The 27,439-nt window shown below is 44.0% G+C and overlaps 1 protein-coding gene across 3 annotated transcripts in view; it reads right to left on the bottom strand.

Moving 5' to 3' along the window:
• The window catches only part of dock1 (dedicator of cytokinesis 1), a 121,584-nt gene that overhangs the window by 72,857 nt on the left and 21,288 nt on the right, over positions 1 to 27,439 (bottom strand). For 2 of the 3 annotated variants that reach the window (XM_029833140.1, XM_029833130.1), the window contains exons 11-27: positions 26,418 to 26,490; positions 24,708 to 24,847; positions 23,207 to 23,332; positions 22,860 to 22,984; positions 20,335 to 20,433; positions 19,775 to 19,847; positions 17,347 to 17,450; positions 16,731 to 16,914; positions 13,737 to 13,834; positions 12,628 to 12,717; positions 11,645 to 11,745; positions 11,421 to 11,549; positions 9,845 to 9,953; positions 7,391 to 7,461; positions 5,813 to 5,919; positions 1,891 to 2,018; positions 133 to 228 (exon numbers count right to left, since the gene is read on the bottom strand). In XM_029833140.1, coding sequence (XP_029689000.1) covers positions 133 to 228; positions 1,891 to 2,018; positions 5,813 to 5,919; positions 7,391 to 7,461; positions 9,845 to 9,953; positions 11,421 to 11,549; positions 11,645 to 11,745; positions 12,628 to 12,717; positions 13,737 to 13,834; positions 16,731 to 16,914; positions 17,347 to 17,450; positions 19,775 to 19,847; positions 20,335 to 20,433; positions 22,860 to 22,984; positions 23,207 to 23,332; positions 24,708 to 24,847; positions 26,418 to 26,490 — 1,853 coding nt within the window. The remainder of the gene's footprint in view (positions 1 to 132; positions 229 to 1,890; positions 2,019 to 5,812; positions 5,920 to 7,390; positions 7,462 to 9,844; positions 9,954 to 11,420; positions 11,550 to 11,644; positions 11,746 to 12,627; positions 12,718 to 13,736; positions 13,835 to 16,730; positions 16,915 to 17,346; positions 17,451 to 19,774; positions 19,848 to 20,334; positions 20,434 to 22,859; positions 22,985 to 23,206; positions 23,333 to 24,707; positions 24,848 to 26,417; positions 26,491 to 27,439) is intronic. The other variant, XM_003961213.3, reaches the window with a different exon arrangement.

Consider the following 27,439-nt stretch of genomic DNA (forward strand, 5'->3'; position numbering starts at 1 on the left):
TTGCAGTGGGCCTGTGGGAGTTGCACTAGATGCTGAACAGGGTCGGGTAAAATGGAGTGTGTGCGACAAGTCAGAAAAGCAGGCGGAAAGAGACAGTCCTGAGTAAAAGCAGACCGAGTGCTCAAAACTTACGACGTGAGGAGTGTTGCGGCCCATTTTAATGACCGCCTGGTTGACTGTCCTCAGCAGCTTCTCCGTGATGATCTGAACATGCCACTGAGTCGGACCCTGCAGCAGAAGAAAAGCGAGGCACTGATCACACTGGGATTGTAGTGTTTCATCACCCCCCATTGCACCTTTTTAAATGCCTAAAATCATTTACACCACCAGAATAAGACTGGCATTTGCGGACCAGACTACTGGGAACAGAGCTAACAAACTGGGGCTCTTGCTTATTTAAACTGACGTGTCTTCACTTTGCACACTTTGAAGCAGTGATTGAAGGACCTGACTAAAATCTAGGCGCGCAAAACAGTGAAAAAGAAAGCATAAAGCGTCTTTGGGGTCTTTACTTAATGAGTTATAATTCATATAATGCTGCACTGAAGAGTTATGAAGAAAATGGGCCAAGCGGAAAAGAAGGAAAAAACGCGCTTGTTTACTCATCTGACAGAACAATGAAACAGCACTCTGCTCTCGGGGCTACTTGCAATTTTAAAAGTGCTGCCTCCGTCTGTGTTATGGATTTTGAGAGTTGCGGGTGAAAGTGGAACGGGCCGAACAAAAACTCCAGTGTGAGAGGTCGGACATCAAAGTGCCTCGTGTGCATTAGCAACACTGTGCAAAGACATCACAGCAGCGAACAAATGAATCACCACCGACGCAGATGTTACACCTATTACGGGAGAATCCACGTCTGCGAATACATGATCAAAAGGTTATTCCTCCTATTCCAGGGACCGTCGTTAGAGTTGGAAATGAGCCGCATCAGTAATGAGTGCGTTTTCAGATGATTTAAAGCGTTTTTGTGCTCCAGCCAGTCAGAACTACTGATGCAGCTGAAAATTAGCATCTTTTTTTTGCCTCAAAACGCCCACAGGGTGTTCACAACACATCACACATCCTTGGACGTGTTAGGGAGCGGGGTTGTTTTTAACCTTTCCACCTGTCTGCAGAGTTTTCTTCTTCATCAGCATCAAAGAAACATTTTGGGAAATCTGTCTCGGTGTGCACGAACGCACGAGTCTGCACAACAAACCCGCTCAAGCACACATTCAAAGGTGACATAAAGAAGACGAAACACCCTCATTTCCATACGAATGTAGACCCCTATGTGGTACTTTTATTTTTTATCAGAGCCTGGATTATTTTAATGAAATCAGCGACAAGTATTTTTCAAGCAAATACGATAAGCCAAGAAATAGAGAAATGCTTTAAATGAAACACACTTGAGATGAATTGCTACAAGAATGAACATCATTTGTTTCCAAAGGAAGAGAAAGGTTGCCATTTTCAGATGCCCAAGTCATAAAAGTGGTTAACAAATTGCTTTGCTAAATGCATAAAACCTTTGCAAATTCGAGTAAACCCATAAAATTAGCTGATAAAAAGTCAGGAAAAGTAGTCATTCAAGTCTGTCTATCTTTGAATGGGAATATTTCTTGGTTTTTTTGTTCGATTATGAATGCATAAATCTCAGTTACTCTAAGAAAAGCAGCAATTAAGGTTAGTTAAACCTAATTTTCTGGCTCGAAAAGAGAAAGACAATTCCAAACGCTTCCCCGTGTCCTTTAGACTATACACATTGTGCTAAAAACTGATCTGTTATCAGGGTTAGCTGTGAAATACTGAGGACAGCCAACTCGGCAGGTCAGTAAATTATCAGTGCTGTAAAATATGATCTGTCCAGGCCGAAATACATTAAAACTGTACAAAATCCATGTTCCTCACCACATCCTTCCTGTAAAGCACCTCCAGGATGTCACTCAGCAGCTGGCAACATGCCTGCAGCTCCTCCTCCTTCTCCAGGTGGAACTTCAGTTGGTCCGTCATCAGTGGCAGGAGGATCTCGCGGCAATCTGCGGGGACACCCCCACACACACTCGGTGAGCCGGTGATGGACAGCGCGAGGCGCAGCAGCATATGCTCTCGACGCGCTGCGGAGGAAGCCGCGTGCAGCCTGTTCACGGCTTCCTCGCAGCACATGGGCATGAATTAACAAGATGTTCGGGAACCAGGAGGCGCTGATAATTACACAGGATGTGTTCCAACAGTACAATATGTTAGATTTTGATTAATCATTCAAGACATCTTAAAAAAAAAACAAATGGTCAACTTTGGGAAAACTTCCTCAACTTGCACCAATAAGAAAACAGCAACTGCTTTTGTCAATTCATGCTAACAAAGAAGAGGAGTTAGTTTGGGGGTTAAATGAGTCCAAGAATGACAAATCTCCACCCACCCCCACGTGGGTCATTGACATATAACGTCTCTAAAATAACAAGATGAGACTCCCCCAGCAATGGATTCCACTTCAGTAGATCCAATCAATACAACCCCTCCGCTTCGTAAATGATGCTACATCTTTAAGAAGCTAATTAACTAGAATGAAGTGATACATTCATCCCTCGCAAACCCGAAACGTCATCGAGTGCCAATAACGGCGGGGGCCGGGGGGGGGGCGCCCTATTGACCTCTTCAGAAACAACACTGGCGTGGAAAAAGAGCCAGATCGTTCTCGCCCTGCTCCTTCACAGACGGAGACGCATCTTAAATCCATCTGTATTGAATCCACAGTTTCAGGATGACTAATGAGAACATGCTAACTGGATGATTTCATGCCCACAACCTATTAAAAAAGGAAATAAAAACATTCTTACTGAAGGGACAGTGCTTCCCTTTCACTCCTAGAATTACTGAAATGTATCCAATGCAAAAAGCCAAAGCACCATCTAGAGATGCTTTGTAATCAAAAGATAATGAATACATGGATTGGTAATTTAAAAAATGAATAAATTACAGGTCTTGGAGGGCTGAAAGGCTTCATTTTAAGTAACTCGGACACTGATTAGTTTATCAGTGAACACGATAACTCACCTGCAGTTATTTTGACTATTTCTGCTTCTGAATGTCTCCTAATAACGCTGATATGAAAATAATTACTGGAAGCCTTCTGTTTGAAGGGAGTATATCAAAAATGAGATCTAAATTACTGATTGGGATTCCAGAATTGTGCTTTTCTGCCACATAACTCAACGCTAGGCGTGTTGGTTTAAGGTTTAACAGTAAAGACATTAAGGGATTCTGGTTGAGTAAACCTTAGTAACCCATCAGGGCATCAAAGGATCTGGCAATTTACCCGTCTGTGCACGTGTTTGGACCAGGCATCATTTTATCTTATGTGACTTTTCCTATCAGGTAAATATACACACAGACTGAACTGGCTGGCAACATCAGCGAGTAAACTGGACCGGAGGACACGGCAGAAGGTCATTACGATTAAGTTGATTAGCTACGCTGGCGCCTGGCACTTTCAGGCTGTGCTTTATGACCGGGGGGGGGGGGGGGGCGCTTTGCGTGCAGAGGATGTCAGCGGGTGCACCGAGGCAGCTCTGTAGCATGTTGAGTTTAGCGGGGAGGCTCTGTCATGTTGCGCCATGGAGCTGAGGCGGCTGTCCAACAGGTATTAACCCATGTGATCAATCAAAGCTTGGCCTGACGGCTTGGTAATTCTGATTAATACATAACATTGATTCAACATTGATCCATCCATCCATCCTCTACCGCTTATCCGGGTCGGGCCGCGGGGGCAGCAGCCTAAGAAGAGAAGCCCAGACTTCCCTCTCCCCAGCTACTTCTTCCAGCTCATCCGGGGGGATCCCCAGGCGTTCCCAGGCCAGTTGAGAGACATAGCCTCTCCAACGTGTCCTGGGTCTTCCCGGGGGTCTCCTACTGGAGGGACATGCCCTGAACACCTCACCAGGGAGGCGTCCAGGGGGCATCCTGACTAGGTGCCCAAGCCACCTCATCTGGCTCCTCTCAACGCGGAGGAGCAGCGGCTCAACTCCGAGCTCCTCCCGATCTGAAACTCATCACATGCATTTTCCCCTTGTGTCTGGCAGCATTAACTCTCTAAAATAAAACCATTCTTTACCACAAATCCCCCAGGAAGCCGCAGGAGCGTACGTGGAGGTGTGCGCCTTGGTAAGTGTGAGAAAAACGGTGTGCGTTCCTTAGGATTTTTGAAATGTTCTGTCAAATAAAAGCTCATCGTGAGAGTTCTGTGCCGTGTGTGTGCATGGGCAAGTCATCTTGGGCCTGAGCACAAAAGCAAACCTCTTAGCTGATAGCATCTAACGCTGCTCTGAACACTGGAATGTTAAATGTCTTTTTGACAAGTCCATGTCTGTTGCATCTCCAAATGAATAGATGTGCACGCCAACACACACAAGCACACACACAAGCGCACACACATACACACACACACACACACACAAGGGTGCTAGGGAGATAAGCAGACTGGAACTATCAATCTAGACCACAAGCGCTCTCCTCAAACTTCGGCCCAAACAGATTTTAGACGCTACACTGATTTTCCTTGCTGACGGAGTCCAGGAGAGAAGCCAACACATTTGTTTTCTTCCAATGAGCCAATTTGTAAGTCAATTATGTGCCTGTCCCGCTCTCTCTCTTTAGACAGTCAACAACACAGGTGACAACAAGGTCCCAAATCACTCCCTTGTTGCCTATTCCCTACTCCCTATTTAGGGAGCGGGGTTAGGTTTACTACTTCGTGCACTAGCTGATAAGCAGCAAATCCACCTTGGGACACTTAGCTAGCGCGCTTCAAATGTCATAATGTCAAATATCAAAATTATATAAATGGAGTGACTAGAATAGGAATAGGGTGAAGCTCAGTGCGTATGCGTACCAGTGGGACAGTTTGAAGCTGTGGAGACGTGTTCAGGATGAAGGAAGAGGAGGAATGTAGACACTGCCTGGGAGATTTAATGTAAAAGTTCAAGTGTCTCAGCTGCTCCTTCATGATTGACAGAGAGATGGAGCAGATTAACTGAACTCATGAGGCTTCCACACCAATGTGAATCATCTACTGGCCTGTTGTGGTAAAAAAGACCACTTCACTTGTCCGGAAGGAGGATCTCTCAGATTAATGCGAGTTCCACCCGCAGCTGACGAGAGACATTGATCTACACTGTTGACACATGTAGGCGCTGCAATGCTAATTATCTGAGGAAAGGATCTCCAAAGCTTTGAAATCTGTCCACTGTAAACGTGCACCTCCAACACAACAGGAGATGACAATGCAAGAGTCCTACTCACCAATCATGGCGCAGCGACAGGTGGATGGTATCGACAGACTACTGTGCCCTGAAAACTGCTCTTCAATAGTTAGTAGTTACTGACTAACTGGCCAAACACACCAGGCCATTTAATGTTGTTTAGTTGGGAAAGAACTGAACTCGAGGACGTGGACACTAACGGACTCTTAGGGGATTTTTTTGTCTATTTTTTTCCTGAAAACGGATAAATTACATTTAAATAATGCAGTAGACTCTAATCTCTACCCCCCAAGGATGCAGGTGAGATGTTTCATCCAGAGAAGTGGAGAGGATCAAAAAATGAGGCTGAAACTGATATTCGACACTACAAATTAGAACGGGCATTTTTCTCACAGAGATGTGTAACTGTCTAAGAAAACACGAGGGATTTCAACCTCGACTTGACATTGACCTTTACTTTGGGCTCACCGAGAGCCGCCCAAGGGGCTGCAGCTGGTGTGTGCGATTTGCCGCGATGGCTTACATTAGAGCGCCACGAGCGCCGCAGAGCTGTGAAATGTGTGTTCTCTGACCGTGATGAGTGAAGAGATCGCTGTGGACGATGTCAATCAGACAATCTAGCTTCTGTTTCACCAGGCGACCCAGAGGAACCTTCAGGATGAACTCGGTGAACAGCTTGCTGTGGAGAGAGGACGAGGACAACGGAGAGGGAAAAGGTCAAACTGATCAGGCATCCTGGTCCGGTTGACTGCCTCCAATCCTGCGCGATGATCCACAGCAAAATTTAAAAAGGTTAGATTTGTTTTCAGCGACTCTTGCGAGCGCTGGAGGGGTCGCCAATAGTACTGAAGATGGAGAGCGGCTCCCAAATTTTATTAAACCTTGATTTGAAGTCGGAAGTCTGAAGCTGAATGCTGATTCTGAGGCATGTCGATAAAACGATCTGTATGCCCACACAGTCTTTTGTCTAATCAGCATGAATAAACAGGAGCGGGCAACCTTCACCTCTGATGCCTTTATGTCTCACAAAGCAGATATCTTTAGGGACGTACAGTTGTGTAGAGACAGGCAGTCAACTCGGCGCTTTTAGCATCTCCATAAGCTGCAGCAGCGGTTCCTGACATATATATTTGCATTCAAAGGCACGTTTAAGGCTCCGGTAAGGGGGACGGATGGTTGTATATACTGGCATGTGATGAAAAGGCTTGTCCACCGTGGTTTTAAGTTATTCCTCTCATCTCGGCTGCGGTTTTGCTCTAAGAACAGCTGAGGTAGGAATCAGGGAGCGGATTGAGATGGGCTAAATGACGCTCACTGTTTGCCACCACTGTCACAGCAGAAGAGGCGGCCAGAGGTGGCGAAGGGTAGTCGTGTGTCACCGAACATGAAAGGATGGCTGTCCGGGTGTTACACATGGAGACAAATGGAAAAGGCTGCTCACAAATGTACAAATGAAACCTGCTACCAAAACAGCAGATCTGTAACAAGAGTTCACAGGTAAATGATTAGTTGGAATAAAGTGCAACCATCCAGGCTTCCTCTGAGGAATGGGATTAAACTAAAGAGGACAAATCTTTTCAGCATCTTGTCTCATACGCTGAGACTCATTTGGTAACTAAATCAAGACATGAAACACCAGCTTTCGCCTGGCTTTTAATGCAGAATGCAATACGTCGCAATGGACTGAACGCCTTTATGCACCAGTCGGAGGAACTTGATTTTGCTCAACCACCTTAAATCTAGAATTGAACCACATCATATTGAACCTTGTCATTTATATTTTCGGTATATTAGTAACATTGGCTTGTTAGCATTAATGAGCAGTCGGTGGATTTCCATGGCAACTTAGCTTTATTAACCACTGACCCTGGAAGCAGACCTACCTGATGCTGATTAACCCAAGAGAAATGGCAAAAGGGGAGTAACTGGGGCTTCCGTGTCTTTGTGCCCCATTAGTTTGTTAGCCACAGATCTAAACATTACATTCTTGTTCAAACTTCAAATTGTTAAGGAGATAAAGACACATTTTTTTATTTCACTTCCTAGTGTCAATGGGAAGGAAAAATATTCCATCGTAAAATGAGGCGATGAGAGGATCTTTTTGGTTATTGCACCAGCATTCATAGCTGGGGTACTGAAGGTGAAGTTACCTGAGCTCCTTTGGATCAAACACCAGCTTGACATCATTGACGATGGTGGGGATGTACTTCAGCGCAGCCCCCTAAAGCAGGAAAATAAAAACAAGTCATTAGCAGTAAGATTAGACAGGTCCGGTCTAAATCAAGAGTCCTGGCTGATCCGGTCACAAATAGAAAGCTCCTGTTAAACCTCATCTTTGTGCAGCTGGAATGAGTGTGTGGATCTCAAACACCCATTTTGGGGGATTGATCATGCATGTTAGCGCCAGGACTTAAGGGATTCAATGAATATGTTGATTTCTGGGACTGTTAATGATTTTGATGTCTCTCAACTAAATACACTGAGACCAAAGGGACCATCCCAGCACTGATACCGGGACAGTTACAGCCAGATGCCATCTTCATGTGTTCATCAATTTTATAGCAAAGCCCTGGAGTGTGGACGATTACAAAGCTATCCATTATAATGGGAACGGTTAACCGAGCTGACATGTCCGAGGCTGACGTCTGCTGAATCCAGCCGAGGTGAGTTGGAATGTTTATTCGGCATCTGTGCACATTAGCAGCAGTGTTTGTCCCTCTCATTCAGGTTGATTAGCTGCACAGATGTAGGGATCGCAGTTTGGAACTATCAAACATAATTATTACACTTTTAATGTACACAAATTATTACACAAATCAGGTTATGGAGGCAAAAATGCATTTGATCCATAGCAATGTGCATTTCTGAGCATTCAGAATTAATATTTTTTTTGAAGAAAAACCTGTTTTGATCTAGCCTGAGATGCAACTCAACGCCTTCACCCTCCTCTGCATTGAGAATCAAAATTAAGATTTAAAAAAAGGGGGGTTTTTTCCCTCAATTGAGAGCGCAAAAAATAAATCACCAGGTTTTTCCCGCCAATTTAACAGAATGTCTTTTATCCTTTCCCCCCTTTGTTGAGAGCACAGACTGAAAAGCCTCCTGTTGCGAGATGTTTGAAGCGTCACGCCGAGTCTCTGTGGACTTGTGTGGCCTGCACGTGCCTCAGCCACCGGAAGCAGGCGTTTGCTCGCGTGCGGTGGAAGATTTTTTGTGTATTTGTGTGGGTTGGTTTGGACTGGCCTGTCCAGATGTTCATCGGGATTTAGACCCGGTATCATGGACCTGCTCATTAGTTTCCACCCGTCACAGTATTTTCACAGGGGCGGGCTTGGGAAGAAACCAGGACTCCTCGCTTTCGTGCCCGTTCCTCAAGATCAGTTTTTAATTTACTGACAGTATAGCTAATATCGCACCCAATTACACAGCAACTGACTCCTAATTGACTCCGGAGCTTTTCCTATGGTTGAGTGTGCAAATGGATCTACTGTAGGTGTGCCAAGGTGCGTGCGTACTGTGATTGTGTTATCTCTAAAGGCAAAGGTGTGTGTGCATGTGGGGATGGAGCGTTCCCGCAAGGCGGCACTTTTGGTATTTACGGGTCAAGAAAAATGATTTAAGGAAATAAAGGTGGACGCAGCAATAGAGTGAGATTAAATACCTTGAGGAGCAGCTAAATAGGAGAAGGCCAGAGGAGCCCCAGACCACAGGACGGTCAAGGTCAGAGTAAAATGGAAAAGAGAGGAAAAGCACAAACACAGAGAGAAACATGCACAGTACGTGGATGCAAACAGAAAATAGGAAATGCCGGGGCTTCACATATCCGATCGATGACAGCAACAGCTTCAATCAATGACTAATGAGACAAATAGCCATTTTTAGCACCATTTAAATTGAATTCTGCTCAGTGACACAACAATCCCTTCACATGAGGAAGCTAATTAACTCACTTTTTATAAACTGCAGAATAATCTAGTTAGCAAGAAAAACAAGCCTCAAATATGGTGCCACTGTAATCAATGTTTCTTCAAGTTTCTTTCAAATAACAAAAAATGAGTTGTACCAGGATGGCCTGTGTCATAGCAAATGGGAATAAATGTCTTAAATTTAGCATGTGATCAAAGAATTGGGAGACAATGTTAAGAATATCAAGATGTCAGATTTGTATCCATTGACTTAAGACATAACAAGTGCTATATAGGTTTAGGCGAGTGTATCTACCATCATCTGTCATGTGGAATTGTCACATTTGTATTTGTATGTTAATTTGGCCTTGTACTTTGTGATGCCCTCTAATGTAACTGTATATTTTTATGCATAGGTGTATGTGCAGCCCCAACAATCAGAAAACAAACTAAGATCAGGAAAACTTGTACAGGAGTCACAAATCTGAGGGAAAGGAAGGCAGCAAGAGAGAAAACCGTCAACAAACAGAAGGAACGTTCCTGTTAATGTACAATAAGTCTGATTTAAAGAGATTTGCAGCTCTAATGACAGAGACTGCCGTCCAAAGCAAATCACTGGAGAGCTGTTTACTCTTCACACAGCAGCAGATTCTTCTGGCAGTGTGTGAGACAGCATGAGTGTTAGAGGAGTCAGCCTACCTTGACCATGCCAGTGTTCTCTGAATGACTGTTCATCATGTCATTGAAGGACGTGAAAAGGTTCCTCAACGACTCCATGAAATCGGCCTCTCCGTTGTTCTCGTAGAGACTGGGAGGGGAGGAAGAAAAGAAATCCATTGGCAGATGATCACAAAGCGGCTGTTTGTTTCATCCCTGGAAACAGGGACACCTGCAGTATGGGGGGGGGGGGGGGCTTTACCGCTAAATCATTAAGCAGCTGGCAGAACCGCCAGAACATGTTATCAATTCAAAAAGGACTGGATCCGAACCACAGACGTCGCTCACGCTGCCAGCGAGAGGAGCATTTAAAACGCGACAACACTCTATGGCGCCAAAATGATGTCAGACACAAAAATCTGAGAAAAGCAAGTATCCTTCATGGTAACGGCGCCACATACACATTCAGCTAATCTGCTATGGACTCAGTTTTACAGACCAACGCCTCTTCTTCAAACGGATTCATGTGTATCAAATACTGGCCACATTGCAACAGTTAAAAGCTAATTATCAAATTTAAAAAAAAAAGACACTTCCTCAAATTTCTAAGTGAATTGAGATGCAACATAAGCGCTCTCCCATAATCCCTCTCAAATGCCTTCTATCATTTTTGGAGAGCTCATAAATCTTCAGAAACAGCGAATTACCACTAAATGAACCAGACTGCGCTCACTCAGATTAAAAGTCAAAGAGGCATCCGATTTCGCCGGATTTCTTCCACATGGGTGGGATTTTGGGGCTCTGTATTGGCTGCTGAAACCAGACTGTCACTGTTGAGAGGATATAGGAGCTATGGGATCAGAGTCATCCATCTCATGGCTCACACGACAATTACCTGAAGCAACTGAGGCCGCTACACGTTTCCAGTCACAGTGGGAAAGTGCGAGAATACCATGTTCCTTCTGCCATTGCAGGGAAAGGTTCCGCTAGCTCCCAACGATAAGCCCAACATGTGCTGCTGTATTCTTGTCAACTTTCAGCAGGCATGAAAGGATTAAACACAGTCTAACTGAGCGACAAAACATGAGTTTGGCAGCCCTCCAAAGAGAGGCCAGAGGACCAAAAAGTTATCCATTATTCTGGCGGGGAGGGTTGGCTGGAAGACACCTCTTCGAGTGACGCTGCTGTGGAAAAGGGCAGAAGGACAGACTGTCCTCGAGACGTCTGACAGAAAACTGATCAACCTCTACACACTCAATTAGACCTGGATCATACATCAGCCCCTAAGTAGCCTACAGCCTCAATTCACAAGCGTGACAATATCACCCCCCATTTAACAGGCCCCAGTGCCAATTAAAAACACATGCAAATAAATAACTTCACCAAAGACGATTAACGTACCTGTTTCAACCTCCTTTTCCAAAGCTTAAGCGTGCTAGCAAGAACCATTCACTGTACGCTGTATCCTTTATTTAAAAGCATTTGTTGCACTACTATTGTACAGCAATGAAGATTTATCCTTGGTGAAAGTGGACGACTGACAAAACCAATAGAACAAAGTCGTACAATTTGTTCTAAATGCAGGTGAATTCTGTCATTGTTACATCACTTCACATACTGGTTGAAGAGGACTCTGGAGCGAACGATGAACTTGAAGATGTACTCCAGGGCTTTCATGGCCTTCAGCAGCTGTTCTGTCAGCTTCTCAGCGTTGTCCACATAGTTTTTCAGGACTTTGGTCAGCTTTCTAGAAAGAAACAAAAACACGCGCTCCCTGACTCATCAGAAAGCCAAACTGACATTTCAGTCCTCACTAAAGCGTACTGAGGGTGTTAAACTCACGTGTAGGCCAGCGTGGCACTGAAATGCTTCCGTATGTACGTCTCCAGGACGGGGTTAAAGTGCTGAAACTTCCGATCAGCTATGAGGCCAATTATGAAGACCTGTCATAAATAAACACTCACTTAAATTTGGCCCAAATGCTTCAGTGCAGAGAGGAGGGGGAAAGTCAGTCTCACTCAATGTGCTGAAAAGGAGGGTGGAAAATTAAGCAAGACTGCGTTTGAGCAGAAAGCCATTTTCTCAATTCTCTAGACTGAGCCAAATCTGGGACACCTGACAAAACAATTTCTACCTACTTCCTCTGAAAGAGAAAACGGCTCTTTGGGGATGTACATCGCGGCTTCAGGCGGTGTCATGTTAGATGTGATTTTGCAAGATACCCTGTCAGGCCGGTGGTTATAGGTGCTTCATTTTATACGTGATGATCTTACACTATCCAAAAGCACCATTAGTGAAAATGAGATCAATTCATGCACATCAATGCAGCAAATCAAACTGTGCAGGATGAGGTCTGTCCACACTTGACCACCAAAGAATATGGTTTTAGGTGCAATTCTCTCAACCTCAACTGTAAATTCTGATGATTTAATAAGCAAAGGCAGATTATATGACACTAATAAAGCTTCAAAATTAAACACTTGTGTGTTGGGGTGATTTAGGAAGGCGTCAAACCTGAGGTATTTTCCCCTTGAGAGGTAGAAATGGCACACAATCAACATTTTTGTGCTAAATTAAGGTGCGGCTGCTGGTTTGATTTTACTAACGAAGTCAAACTTTAAAAAATTCTATCGACAGTAATTTTTACTGCCAATATTTAATACTCTTAGGGTGGTCTGACGTCAACAGTTCTCACATCTAAGGGTGTTAAAATCGATCTTTTAGCATTCAGCTGAGCGGATAATACAATTATTTTGATTTGAAATATCACAAGCGTCTATCGATATGAAGCCTGTTTAGTCTCGGCTGTGCGCTTCTCTTCTTACCAAGGCATCAAACACCAGAGTATCAAAAGTGTCGCTGTCAGAGTTCTCCATCATGATGTTGAAGAGAGCATCAAGGGTGTCTTGCAGGAACTAGACGGGAAGATGGAGGAAAAACAAGGAAAACACAAAAATTCCAACATGAATCAAAGCAACTGAATCAATTATGTTGCTGGCAAAACTGACAGAAACAACATGATGCTAACATTCAAATGACCTTAAGTGGAGTGACCTTATGCAAGCTTTACTAAATCTGATGTTTTAAGTGCTAAAGGATAAACTTGGAGAGGTATATCAATACTCTTCAACAATAAATTGGATGCAAAATTACAGTAAGTTAGAGCAGACGACGGCAACTGTGGTTCCACACAATTTGGATGGCGCCGACAACCTGTTATGGGCCGTTTGCCTAAATTCATTGTACTGCTCCCAGCAACTTACTGACATCCTTCCTCCCTGAGAGAGCATGCTCCATTTACTCTGCCGATTCCAGGGCAAAAGGAAAAGAGATGTAAAAGTCCGCGGCCACAGATGTGGTTCTATCACTGTCTGTCTCGGGGTGGATGAGATTCTCAACTTAAAAAAGAGGAACGAACCTGCGCTCTTAGTGTTAAATACTGAGATGCCAAGGTTGTGTAAATGCGCATCAACGGCCGTGAGGACGGGGAGAACGTGGCAGCAATGATCCCTCCCCTGGTGGTTCACACAACAGATCCAGCTAAAGCTGCCGCATCATTCTGGCCTGTTCAACCCCGTCAGGGCGAAGGAGCGCCGATCTTTTGGCCCTCCGCCCTGCCTGTGAGAACACGTCCTCTGGAGAGCGATTTATTCATCTCCAGCACGCCGGGCGCTTAAAGAGCCTCAGCCGCCAATCTGACAGCAGGTCATCTCCCCCCTTTCCGTAGCACCTCGCAACAGACACTTGAAGAAATGATACAACCTGTCTGATCAGGCGGGGAATTTGATCATCAAATTACTACAAAGACGCCGCAGCAATCAGGGAGGCAAAGGCCTGTGTTTACATTCAGCGCTGCTGTTGCTTTATTTCAGACACGTATTCAAAATTGTAGGCTATTAGCGCAACTGAGCTGCGCCCCCCCCCCCCCGCTGACCTTGACAACCTCGCCGCCCTCCACCTTCATCAGCTGGCGCAGGTTCTGCTGCAGGAGGCTGGTGTTGGAGCGCCACTTCAGCAAGCCAAGAAGGTCCACTGTGAAGAAACAACAGCATGACTGTTAAAAGGGCTGCGAGGTCACGCTGCAGCTGGTGGAAGAGACGGATCGCAACCGTGCACGGATGTCTTGCTGAATAGGATTTTTTTTTTTTTAAACTTAGCTCATTGGAGGAGCTTTAAAGAGAGCGTCAGCGACTGCTTAAATAAACCACTGATTAAAAAGTGAACCAGCTCAGTCAGCCGGTTGCTTCATGATGCATTTCTCCACATTTACGCCATCTGTAACTCAGTGGGCCGTTTATCATTAATGAGCCATCACTATTATACACAGCAACATTATCAATGCCTGCCTTTAAATTAGATCCACAGTGTCTTACTTGTGAAATGCTACATTTAAGTAGGAATGTGCAGACGAACTAGGCAGGCGACATTAAAATGCTAAGGGATTGCTGAAAGGCTGCAAAATATAACCACAATTTGTTCATGTACAGGAATTAATTGCTAATAAAGAGACTTTCTATTTCTGCAACAGTAACCTTGATCTAAATGGTAAAGGTGAAGAGTGCCGCAGTGATGGGACCGTCATACTTTACTTTTTACTCTTTAATTGTGTTTTCACAGAGTATTTTATCCTGGGCGACAAGGCACGAACATAAATTCTTCTTTTAGGCTGACGGGTTTCCTCCCGGCCCTGCTGACATGAGATGTGGGATTCTCCCCCAGCTTGAATTTATTAAAGACCACAGAAAATATCCAGGATGAGCCAGCAGTCACTTCAGAGGAGCTCCCTGCGCCAGGAGACCAGCGGCATAAATCGAGCTAAAATTAAACCGGGTTTTCATCGAGTCTGCAGGGATCAAGGATGAGGTGTCGTATCAGGACGTTCAAAGGCCATTTTCCCCGGAGAGCAACCAGTAACTAAAGTTAACCTTAGAAGCCAGGCTGATGTGAGCCGATGACACTGTCTTTTACCTCAAAGAAATAAAACGGTTGATACAAATTGGGACGTGGACAGCACATCAGAGAGGTTGGCAGATGTCCTGGGAGACACATGCAAACAAGGGAGCTGTCTGATTTAAACCAGCATCATTTAAGTGTCATCAATAGAGCCCTACACAGTTGGGGCATCTTGGCACAAACTGGTATAAAATGCTGACGAAAAGGCCCTGATTTTCTTTAAATATGCATGTAAATTCTGTGCGAGGCAGATTCTTCTGCTGACATCATCACCTGTTCAGCAAGAGAAGGCAACACCTGACTGCAAGTGAAACTTAATGGCCCTTCAGGTCAAACACTGAACTCCCACTTATTCAGGGACAAATTTCTGCTGGGGTCCACACACTGGCAGTTTTATTGGAGCAGTTATTTCGAATGTCATCTGGGCCGCAGGACGTGAGGCGATGTATTATCTTTTCTCTCCCTCCCAGGTAGGTCCTTCAGATACAATAAATATTTTGCACAATGACTCTTCATTTGGTATTTTAAGGGCTGGTAAACAGACTGGCTCAAAATTTGATGGTAAATTATCCTACAAGTCTGCTTTTGTTACGTTATCACCTTTTATATGAAACAGTTTCCTGCTCAATAAAAAAAATGACCTTGATGGGTGAAGTGTTGGTGAAACCTCAAACCTTCATAGTTAAAAAGACAAAGTTGTTTGCCAACCCTCTTGAGTCAAACGCCTGATGTCGTGCTCTTTATGGCGAGGATGATGTCAGATTCTGTATTTTTAGCTGCAAAATGAAGTTAGATTTATTCTCCCCAAAAAATCTCTGCCGGCTTGTATTTTCTGACCCACTGTTGAAGGCAATGAGACAGCATATCTGAGTGAATATGTGGCTTCCAGTTCTCATTCAAATTAAAGAGGGAAATTATCCTCAAAATAGTCTGGCAAGGCTGTAAAATCTGCCCAGTCACTTTCAACAAACCACCCTACAGACAAAGGTGAGGGAATAATTTCCATGATGGGTGTATTTCAAATAAACTTGGATGAAATAAATAAGCTGCTCATGTTGTTACCTACAAGGAGGATGGGCTTAAATCATATTTGTATTAATCAGAAAGAACAGTCCATAAGAAACGTGATGGGGAATTTCTTGACTATAGCAAGAAAAACAAATCACTTTCAATTTAAATAAGCATCAGCCTACAGAGAATCTGATCCTTTATTATCGCTGTTTGGAGAGAAATGATGGAGTTTCTATTTAATGGTGCCTCCGTCCTCCATAATAGGGGAAGAAAAACAGATACAAAGGGCCCAGAGAAGAAAAAGAAAACACGGAAACTGAACTCTGAAATCAGATCTGGGAGTGACCAGACAAACAGTTACATAACTGCTCACACAATCATGTCCGAGGTTTTATTTTTTTAACAAATATAAAAGCTGAGGTTCCCACAAAGGGCCAGGCTCTTTAATCCAGGGACTGCTGAGTGGAGATGGTATTTCCTCACTTTTATAAGAGTAGAACTTGTAAACACCCCAGCAGCGCCTCCGAAAATGAGGAGAAAAGTTGATTTAAAACCCTTTAGCCAGAGTAATGAGCCTCAGATGCCCGACAGCCTGGAGATTTTGATTTAAAACAACATTTGTGGAGTCTAGATAAGTTAAAGAATAATATCTGTGAAATTAGAAGCTGTGGCTTGGAAATGCAGGGTCTATTTAAATGAAATCCCAGGTGAAATTCAACATGAGCTTTCACAGGTGTGATGAGTCCCTGCAAGCGTTTCCTGACTAACCCCAGCAGATTGAGGGGATGACCCATTTATCAAACAATAAGAAGAAGTCATTTCAGCTTCTCTGTAACAAGCGGTAAAATAGCGCAGTTCATCTTTGAGGCTACCCTGGATCTCTGTTTTTTGGGAGGAATGATTAGATGTCCGATTTGGAGTCAGACTATGGCGCGACTGTGCAAGCGTGTGCTGAAGCTGTTACCATTCTGCGTGAGCTTGGTGGAGCAGACCAGAGTGGAGATCTGGAAGGAGTCCTTGCTGATGGTGCAGTTGGTCAGGTTCTGGATGCTCTTCCCAGTGGCAGAATAGCCTTTTTCCTCCATCTCCAGCTTTGTGGCAGGAAGGTTCAAGTAAAGAGACAAATCCTCCAGTTTCTTCGCTTCAGCCTGTTTTAACAGGAACATTCAATCAGCGTATCGAAAATTTAGAGGAGCTTATTATTTGAATCTGCAATAACTGAAATCAGGATCTATTTTTTTATCCTGTAGCATAACAAAAGACTAGAATGCTGTTGTTTTTAAAGGGAGCTGATGTATACCATCAATAAGAGAGTTATTTTTAAATGGTTGCATAAGAATAAGTGGAAAATTGATAGAATCTAAAAAGAGTACTGCAGGTATTATTACAGTGATGGTTTTAATTGTGAAATAACAGCATTTCTCTGTGGGGGTTGATGTCCAACTGCACTGAGAACACAGGGAAGCTTTAATTATGGCTGCAGTGACCCTGCGTGTGTGGGCTGACCCGGCAAAGTAGGCTCGCACTGACACTAAGCGAGTTCTGCAAACAGCACCGGGGCTTTTCTTTAATTTATTTACCTTGTACACGAGGAGGTCATGCTCGCCGTCTCTTAGAGTCGTGCCGTCGTATCTCATTAACTTGACGAAAGACAAAGCAAATATCTTCTCCGATTTATCTTTGGCTGTGAGAGAAGAGAAGAGTCACATTAAAGAATGCAAATATGGTCCGTCAAGTAGTGCTGAACAGAATTCCATGGTTAAAAAATCTTGCTATAATTGAGCAATATCTGTATTTATGGATATGAGAAAAGCATTTCAGTAGAAATAAAGTGACTTTTAAAAGAATCCTCCCTCTCTGTCAGGCACGGTGCACTATACCTAAGAAATAATTACTTTCTTAAGCAGGAACACAATTGCGCTGTTTCCCTTCTCAAGTCTGTGGAATACATGTTAATGATGGTGTTCTACATTCAGTCACTGAAAAGAATTTCTATGATTAAATCTGACATTTTCTTTACTTAACAATCCTACTTAAATATCTATAATTTATTGCATGCAAATGTTATGGGCAATTTCACTTCCCGTTCATATATAAGTGAACACAGACTAAGATTTTATGGATAATTACTTTGCCTGATTCCAAAACAGGGGGATGTGAGCCCATTTTCCCTTGTGTGTACGTGGGCGCAGGCAGTGCAAACAAGCCAGAGAGTTATGACTTTGTCCTGTAACCGTGCATTTGGATAGGTCCACATTTATCATCGGTGTGGATCAACAACCTCAAATTTACGTGCAGGGGGGAAATGATTCATCAAAGGGTCCTGAGCGTTCAATCTGCATAAATCTCTCCGCCGGTTTGCTGCCTGCAGCCTCGCCTGTGAATAATTGCTGAGCAAATCTGATAGGAACCAGTGGAAGGAAAAAAAAAAAACACTGTAGACATGGCAACCAGGTGAGGAACAAAGTGCATTAGTGACGTCTGAAGAAGAGCGGAAGGCTCCACATGCTTATCCTGAAAGATCACAGAGATCATGGGATTTTCTACAGAATTCTCGAGCACAACCTGGTTGCATGAGTACAGAATTAAAAAAGATGGAACGATACGATGTGCCACTCCATCACATGAAGTCGATCAAACGATACTGAGGTTCCATCCCAACCAATATAGCAGCAGCATCTGCACCAGCAGCCGTCGGTCTGATTAGGGTTGATGATGTTAAGTGTGGTAGAGAAGTGATGAGCTTTCCTCGTTCCAAACCAGAGGGGTGGAGATTCGGAGCTGGCAAGCTCTGGTAGGAGACTTAATGAGCAGTACTGCCAGCCTGCATTCTTGATCAAAGATCATTATCGAATAACAGCAGTGGGTGAAGCAGGAAGGACACATGCAGATGGCAGAAAGAGAAATGACAAAGAATCTGGGGACAAATAGTGGATTTCAACCCCAAAACCAGTCAATAATAGAATATAAAATTGTTTTGGTAGCCATCAAATGCAAATGTCTTTGACTGTTTTTGACCAAAACCTTCAATTAATTAGCTGAAAGTAAAACTGTGGAGTTGGCTCTAAATGTAACAGAATGGGTTATGCAAACGCACCAACAAGACTTTAAAACAGGTTCATGCTCGACTACAGAGGTCCCGGATTCATTTCTAAAACAACAGAAGTAGCTTAATGCCACGGAGACTCGACCGCGTGGATGCAGATGGTCCATAATGTTTAATAAAATATGTTGACCTTACAAGCAGGGCAAAACAAAACACACTTATCCATACATTTAACGAACCCAGGGAGTGAATCTCAATTTGTTAAGCAGCATCTGCACCCCTCAGTTGCGTGTAGCCTGTTTCTAAAGCAACCTTCACAGCTGGTCACAGACTTTCTAAAAGAATCTCTCATAACAGCAGTAGCTGCATAGGTAAAGTGCCTTGCATAACAAGAAGCCTCTGCGCATGAATTATAACCTAGCATTGAGCCGTGAGACCTGACCACTTCCTCCAATCCACCAAACAAACAAAGCAGAAAAATTTCAGGAGTATGGTTCGCAGAAGCTGTACGTGTCTGATTTCTGTCCTTCCTGTTCCGCCATATGAGCTAATTGTCCAACACGCGGACACATGTAATGGCACAGTCACCCCAACTGCATCCTGTCCCGCCACTCGTGCTGCTCCAACTGCGGGCACGCCATGCGGCAGGCAGATGGGATGGCGCTACACCAGGTTTCCTCGCCTGCAACCCCTCCAAAATTAAAAGGGATGTTATGAAACAGAAGGGCATGCATCAGCGGCGCCATTTAGCAAAACAAACAGTCGCCCTAAGGCAAATTTTTTTCCACATTCTAGCAGCAGCGTCTGACAAAGTCACTCCACAACCCCGCTTCACCCTGCAGCAAAATGGCCTCCGAACGCCATGGCAATGCGATCTGGTCGCCACACAACAAACAGGCTTCCGGCTCCTGTGGATACATTACTTAATTAACACGAGCAAAAGCGCACGGTCACCGACTTACAGTCCTGTGATGAGCGGTGACGAAAGGTGAAGCGCAAGTGGCTCCTGTTCACATCTTCGATAGGAATGGCGACCTGAAACATACAGAGCAAGTCTGAGCTATCCACCCTTATGGAGGGACACACCCACACACAGCCTGAAGGGCACAGGTTCAGCTCGTTTTTACACTAAATATATCGCATAATATAGTCAATACTGTGACAGAAGGAAGGAATAATCTATAGTAAATGAGCTAATATCGTCCCTCTGGATTCGTAGCTCTGCAGCATTAGATTCTACATATTTCTGCTCCCACCACATTAACTGTCTAATCTACTATATATGGCTCCTTATTAATCACCAGACTTCTACATTGCAAAGCCTCATGGGTAAATATTCAACAGGCAACACAGACCTCTTTCTTACTAAAGTTACTGAACTGTGGGGTGATGAATAATGGATTTAAGAATCAATCAAAGGGTGGCATTTCAGTCAAGTTGAAAAATAAATAAATAAATAAATAAATATATTCAGAATAAGAGGGAAAAGAAAGGAAGTACAGATATGGGGAGGCAGACGTACTTTTATTGTTTCAAACCAGCGAGGCTGCTTCACTTGGTAGTAGATGACGGACTTGTACTCGCTCATGCCTTCGTCTCCGGCTCCAGGGAAGATCACATTCTAGACGAAGATATGAGGAGCACACCCACAAAGTTCATCAAAAGTGGCACGCTTGTAATGGCTTAGCTATACGTTCAATGTCGAAGCATTAACACAAGCGCGGCATGTGGGGAACTGAGCCTCGGTTATTTCATAAAATTGAGTCCTGCGGGTGTGAAAGCCAAAATCCAAGAATGGCCTTAAAAGTCTTGATTCACTTTATGCATGAGCGCCTACCTTTTGGCTGCCAATCTCAGCAGAGTAATGTGGAAATAGGAAATAAAATTGAAATTAATTATTTAAGCAGGAGAGGCAGTAGCTCCTGTGTAGTGGAGAGAGGAAGAAGCCAGGTGCAGAGAGGCCGACCAGCTGGTGCTTTTGGATCCCAGCATGAAAATTGGCCTATGCAGCCCCCCCTGGACTTTTACAACAGGTCAGACTGTGTGTGTAGAGCACCATAAGGCCCATAGGGGACAGTGCATGTGGGACAGAGTGACAGCGGATGGCACACATGCCTCCTTCTCCATCACTTTCCTCCCACGACTCCTCCAGCTGACTCGCCAGCCTGCAAGTGTGCTACTGCTGAAGTACTCAAACACTAATGGCTTCTGACAACAAGCAATTATGAGGAATAACAGTCTCTGTCTCCCCCGGTAACAGTGAGCAGATCTGGAGGGCAGGTGTGAGCTCCAGCAATACGGCCCCTTCACTAAGTGGCCAAGATTCATGATGGTTTCGGACTTTGTGCAGAGAAAGAGGGGAAAGTGGGCGACGTGCAGCCGCAGGTGAGAGCAGTTTGAGAGAGGTCTACTAATAACAAAATAACAGAAATCAGATCAACCCTGAGACGGGGGAATGTTGACACCCTCCAGAGGCAGAAAAACAACACCAAACAATATAAGAGAAGACCTGTTTTTTAAGCTTTGTGGTCAAAGGATATCAGGGTATGAACAGAATGGTGTTCTCTATCAATAAGCTGCAACGTGCTGAAAGGTTAGAAGTATTTCTCATTTATCAACCATTGTTGGCAATGCAAAGTTTCCCATGGCACATTCTCATCTGCAATAAAATCACAAAATGAGCTATTGCTAATGTTAGCTGATGCCAAGAGGAAACTTATACAGCATCTGAGGTAATCACACTGAGCTGATTAATATAAATATGTGTTGTGGTTAAATAGCTCTAATCTTGGACAGGTAGACCACTCTACAAACCTGTGTGAGCACCCTGGAGAGCTTCACCTTGTTTTTATGACTTGCTGACATCAGTACTAGGTGGAAAAATAAAGCTACAGGACTTTCTGCTCAATTTTCAGCTTCAAAATCCAAACGGGACATATCCCCGGGTTTCTCTTGTCAGCTGTACTGACTGATGTCATGTTGGTTATGTTTGAAAAAGTTTAGAAACTATCAAAAATCAATGATGTCAAAGATGAACTACCCATAATATTCAGTTGGCCTTCAAACAGGTGAAGAGACAGTTTCTGTGAAATCAGTCATTAATGACAGGATGTACAAAATCCAGTCACTGGAATCCATCTGAGACATCATTATCCATGAGTTAAGGGGGAAATAAAAAGGAAATTTCTTCTAAAGGTTGGATCTGAAAAAAGCTCAGGCTCAAATCATTTCAGCCTTTCAAAGTTGGTCAACTCCTCACCAGAGAGTAATTTACTTTAAGGAAGAAAAGGGGCTAATTTTAGCAGTTAGCGCTGATTTCTGGAGTATGAATCAGCGCGTGACAACATTTCTGAGAAACTGTCCAAGCGTACAGGAGGCTGAGGAGCTGTAGCGCCGTGTCAATGGCGTGACATCAACAAGGATCAATGTCGCTTCAAAACCAGCCTCCGTCCTCGGCATAAATGGAGTTCATACCCTGTCTACACACTAATTCTGCATCCATAAAGCAAACAATGTCAAAAAGGGAAGGAAAGAATATCTTAGTGTTCAAAATATGTTGGGAAAAAACAGTCAGACACTCCAAAAATAATCTCGACCCCACCACCAGTTCAGAACTGTACTCACAGCACACAGTTCCTCTGGGAACCCTGCCGGGTCAAATCACACATGGAGCCCATAAATCTAACTCTAGACAATTGAAAGGAATAATGCATTTCTGATTTCCTGGTTACAGGAAGGAGGGGGGGGGCTGCCATTTGGAATCAGCACTTCTTCCTTAGTCTTTGTGGCTTTGAGTTTGATTAAAATAGCACAGCAGCAATTATCAGGCTCTTTCTTGCCACTCTATTCTTCCACGACCTGTTAGCCGAGTCCTGTTCTCTCTGCTAGGACCGCGGGAACTGGAAAAAAGTTCCGTTCTAGAAATGTAGTATAGCAGCAGGGAATAGAAGGTAGATTTAAAGGCTAGAAAGAAAAGAAAATAGAAATATTGAATCCTGGCAGGTGATAAAACGGAACCCTGACATAGCTGAAATTCCCCGGCCGTACCTCCAGTTTCTTTCCGTCCTCATCGTAAACAGACATGATCACCTCCACGTTCTTGTGCGCGGTCTTGTTTCCTTTGTCGAAATCCCCCTGAACCAGAGTCACGTAGATGTCGTTGCGTACGTCACCTTTGGGGGGGGGGGAGAACAGTTTTAGGCATTCAAAAAGCCTAAGGCCCTAACATACCAAGGTTCATGCATTTATTCATTTGTTTTCATATTCATGCATAAACTTCCATTTCAGGTGGAAACATTTTCAGCGGAAATCAGCTTCGATAACATTTTCCTAGAAAACAGGCCTCAATTTGAAGGCTCCAGCTACACTTTAAAAACAGTCGCCTTTCACCCAACCTGGCATGATGATTTCAGGGAAGCCCATCTTGCGAGCCACAGCCGTAGATCGGTCCACCAGGTGAGGAAAGTCCTTCCTGATCTGATGGATGTCGCCAGGCAGCAGCTTCAGAGTCACCCACAGGCCTGGTGGTGTGATGGACGAAAAATAGGTGAGGGAAGTGACAGAAGACGACAGTTTGGACCTCTTGGTGACATCCACTAGCTTCAGGGCCAGACAGAAATCAGAAGCTACCCCCCCTTCCTCCAGGGGTGATATAAGAACACCTCAAGTGTGTTTTTGAGGTCTGGCTACAATAGACAGCTAGAAGTGGGAATGTACAGTGATGTACATATTTTTTACAACTTTCTTTTTTGCTAATTTCCAAAAGTCCTCATTACTATTACCTGCTATATATTCATACAGTATTTGACCAAGAACATGCTGCCAGTGCCCTTGAATCCATTTTATGGTTAAATAAAAGAATAAACCGGGCAATAACCCCTGAATTTATTTGTCCTTTAAAAACCTGAAAGTATCAACCTTGAAAAAAAAGAGCCTTCAGGACTTTAGTGGGTCGTATGTCCAACGATTCAACACTCGGAGCTGCCTGCAGTGCTCCCGGAAGCCTCTTTTCTGATGTCACACTTGCTGATTTCCAACTTTACAGACGGTCCTTTGTTATGAGTGACACATCTCTCATCAGCCGAGCAGGAAGTCTTTTGTAACGCACGCGCGACCCAACAGCTGCTCTCAATCCGTCGCTGTTCCTCTCACAGCGGGTCAGAGCAGGTCCGATGTTTATCCAGCTACATCTTCATCGGACATGACAAAACCACAGAGGCCGTCGACTTTGTTCTGCCCCCCCTCGTGAAAATCCCCGAGCGTATCGTCTACTCTCAGCAAAAAGAAATAAAAAACTCCCAGAGAACCGACTGTTGTCATGGAGACGAGGGCAACCATTTATAAAAATGAGCAATGATTTATGAAGCCTGACACTTGACAAAATGACGTTCTTATTTGTACTTTCAGGAGCCAGCCTGTGTGTCAGGAGTTCATGGAAACTCTCTTTATAAGCACATAAACCAAAATGAGGTCCAACAAACATGCAGTCAACCAAATCATTAAACTGATGAACAGCTGCGGAACATTAGGATGGGAAAATCTACCTGAACATTTCCCGAAATGCACGAGAAAACTTTGCGTCGCGACAATTTGGGATCTTCATTACTATTTTTGAAATTGATGGTAGTGAAACTTTCAAAACAGGACGGAAGTGTCCAAATAATCTCATTTAATCTTCGTAGGAAAGAAGTTCTGGACAAAAATCTAACTGTAGCTATAACAAGAGAACTGAGGGCCTTCTCTTTCATTAATTTCTGCCATTTTATGACAAACCTTGCATTCATTACCAAGACAATGGGTAGCAAAACGCCTTGGAAAGATCAAAAATACTATATTAATATTAAAACAATAAGATAAAAACTTGATGTCTGTGTCCTGCTTGTGCTTGCACAGTACCTTGGCCCTTGTGATTGACCTCTTTGGCGGTGATAACTTTGTTGATGACTGTCTGGAGGAAGTCGCTCTCCCCAGCCACCCTGGGTGAAAAACGGGAGATGTTCAGCTGCTTGTGGCGAATGGCATCATCCAACGCCAGCCTGCAGTACGTACACAACGGGCAAAACACCACGGAGAAGAAGAGGTGGCGAAAGGAGGAGGACACAAGAGAAGGTCGTGGTTGTGAGAAGAGGGGCGGGATGGGAGAAAGAGACAGAGGGAGAGGGAGACACCGAAGCGTGACACGAATACCACGACAGACACAAAGCCGCTTGTTAGCAGTTAACAGTGGGGCAGGAGGGGTAATGACAGGAACAAACAGAGAAATCATCGTTTAGGAATCGGTGTCCAGTCAGCCTTTTTAAAGGATCATTTCGGGGCGGTCGGCAGCGCCAAAAACTGAGGCACGAGGAGAAAAACTCAAACCTAAAAAATGTGGAAAGGCAGCTACAAAATTAGGCCCTAGGGGTGTTTCTTTGGACAGTTACTTTGTGCTTACAAAGAGGATCCAAATTTGACAAAGCTAATAAACATCGACTGTTTAAGACACGTTGTGATTTGAAGATAATTCCCATTTGTTTCCTTTGATGATGATCTGATGCTCAACAACGTTAGACAACATCGCCGATCACCGCAGACTCAAAGAGACATCAGAGAAATGCCCTCTTTGGGTTTTCTGACCAACTAGTAATAAATCACCGCCTCTCAGCGAACACACTAACTACTTGGTGGTGGGTTTTACTCTTGCTGGTGGGTTCCAAGTTCCTTTCATGTCATGTTGGTGCGTCAGATGGGAGTTTGGAAGCGCCATATGTGCGGCGGCTGTGTGAGGAAAAAGTGTCTGTGGGCGAGAACGACATCTGAGGAACAGGAAACTACGCAAGTAGGAGACAGAAAGCATGGAGAGCAGAACAGTGGGGACGTCAACATGGAGGAGCTGACAAACGATCGCCGTCATTCAGACAGTCGGCGACTTCACCAACTTTTGCCCCAAAGATCGATTTAAACACGGAGGTAGACTAAAGACGTCTGCTGCAACATTCTTTCAATCATGCAGCAAAGAGATTTTGATCTAAGACATCAGACTGTTTTAAGACTGCTGCTGAGGGCATGATAATAAAAATTGCTCTTGATATTAAAAAAGAAAGAGAAAGAAGACTGTAAAACTGACATTTTAAATCATTCTCAATTAGAATCTCTAACTGGTGGCAAACATTCAGAATTACTCATTAATATCCTCATGTAGCACCCATTCCTCTTTTTTCCCTGCCTTAGGATGCCTTCATTTCCATGATTTATGCCGACAGATAAAGCTGTTCGGTTGGCAGATTACCACACTTAACAGCTCAAATCAGAACCATTTCCAATTATGCTAATGTAAAAAAAACTCACTTTAAAGAAAAGGTTAGCCTGGCTTCCTCTGCTGTCCAACAAAGATGTCATTAGTTAATGAGATCCACTTAATTGACTCAGTAGGGAATAGTGGAGTGCTACAGTCTTATCACCCCCTAAATGCTACACCAGCTAATCAGGTGTCATGACTTAGAGCTGGAAAAAAACTACTTCTTTTGGGACTATGACCATAGTTAAATAAACCAGCCCAACATCTTTTGTAGCTTTAAGGAACTCCACATGCAAGTTTTAGTTTGTACTGCTGAATAATTGACTTACGGCTGAAACGGAATAAAGTGCTGCTTGTCCTCGTCGTCCATTTTGCCTGTTATGATGTCAGTGACATCCATCACTGTGAAGAAAATGGAGAAAGGGGGTTACGACTGTTTATGAGGACAGCAGACTATTGCAGCGCTTCACACCCAGACCTAACCAGGAAATAGAAACAGTTGTTTGAAAGCCTCTTTCAATCAAATCTCTGTGGAATCAACCGGGAAGTGATTTTGTCATCTGCGACTCCATTGTTTTACTTTGCAGACGGGTCTCACATGTTTATTCCATTAACTGTGATAAAGTGTGTTTACGTGCACGCAAGGAAAACAAATTCCAGCGTCAGTTGGATTGCATAAAATGCATGTAAATGTCTTAGCTCGATTAGAATCAGCCCGGAGCAGTCCAAAGGTAGCCGGAAAAACACTCGCAGATCGCTCGGGTCGAAATACGAGAGCACGTGGACAGCGAACTGGTCCATGCCGTCTGCACACGTGCTACATTCCGCTTATATGTCACTGAACTGGAAGCATCGAGTTGTATACAACCAGCCTGCTGTGTGCAGCAGTGACCGCTAGGAACCTAGCAAACTATGGCAAACTCATTGTTTTGGTGCAATATAATAGGTCAGCTGGCCTAAGAACAACAAAGTAAAACAGTGCAAATTACCACCTAGCGTGGGAGGGGATGGGGGGGGGGGGTGCGGGGGGGCTGGCAGCCTGCTTTACAGACACAAAGCCTGGTGGCGAGCGAGCGAGGAGCGTAGCTTGATTAAAATGTGTATGTCAACGCACTCATTACACTAAAGAGTCCAATGCCACAGTAATCAGTCAGTCTGGAATGATGAACATTATATAACACAGTGGACGTCACACCCCTTGAATAGTAACTGTACTTTATTAAAAGCTGAGTGTGCATATTCAGATGGCAAAGGAACAAGAACTGATGCTGTGAATCGGTTCCAACTGGAATGAACTACTTGGTGTGTCAGCACCTTTATTCTATTATCCTCCATCCTAGCATGGACAGAG

Source organism: Takifugu rubripes, chromosome 1, assembly GCF_901000725.2.
Source record: "Takifugu rubripes chromosome 1, fTakRub1.2, whole genome shotgun sequence".
Taxonomy (NCBI): Eukaryota; Metazoa; Chordata; class Actinopteri; order Tetraodontiformes; family Tetraodontidae; genus Takifugu; species Takifugu rubripes.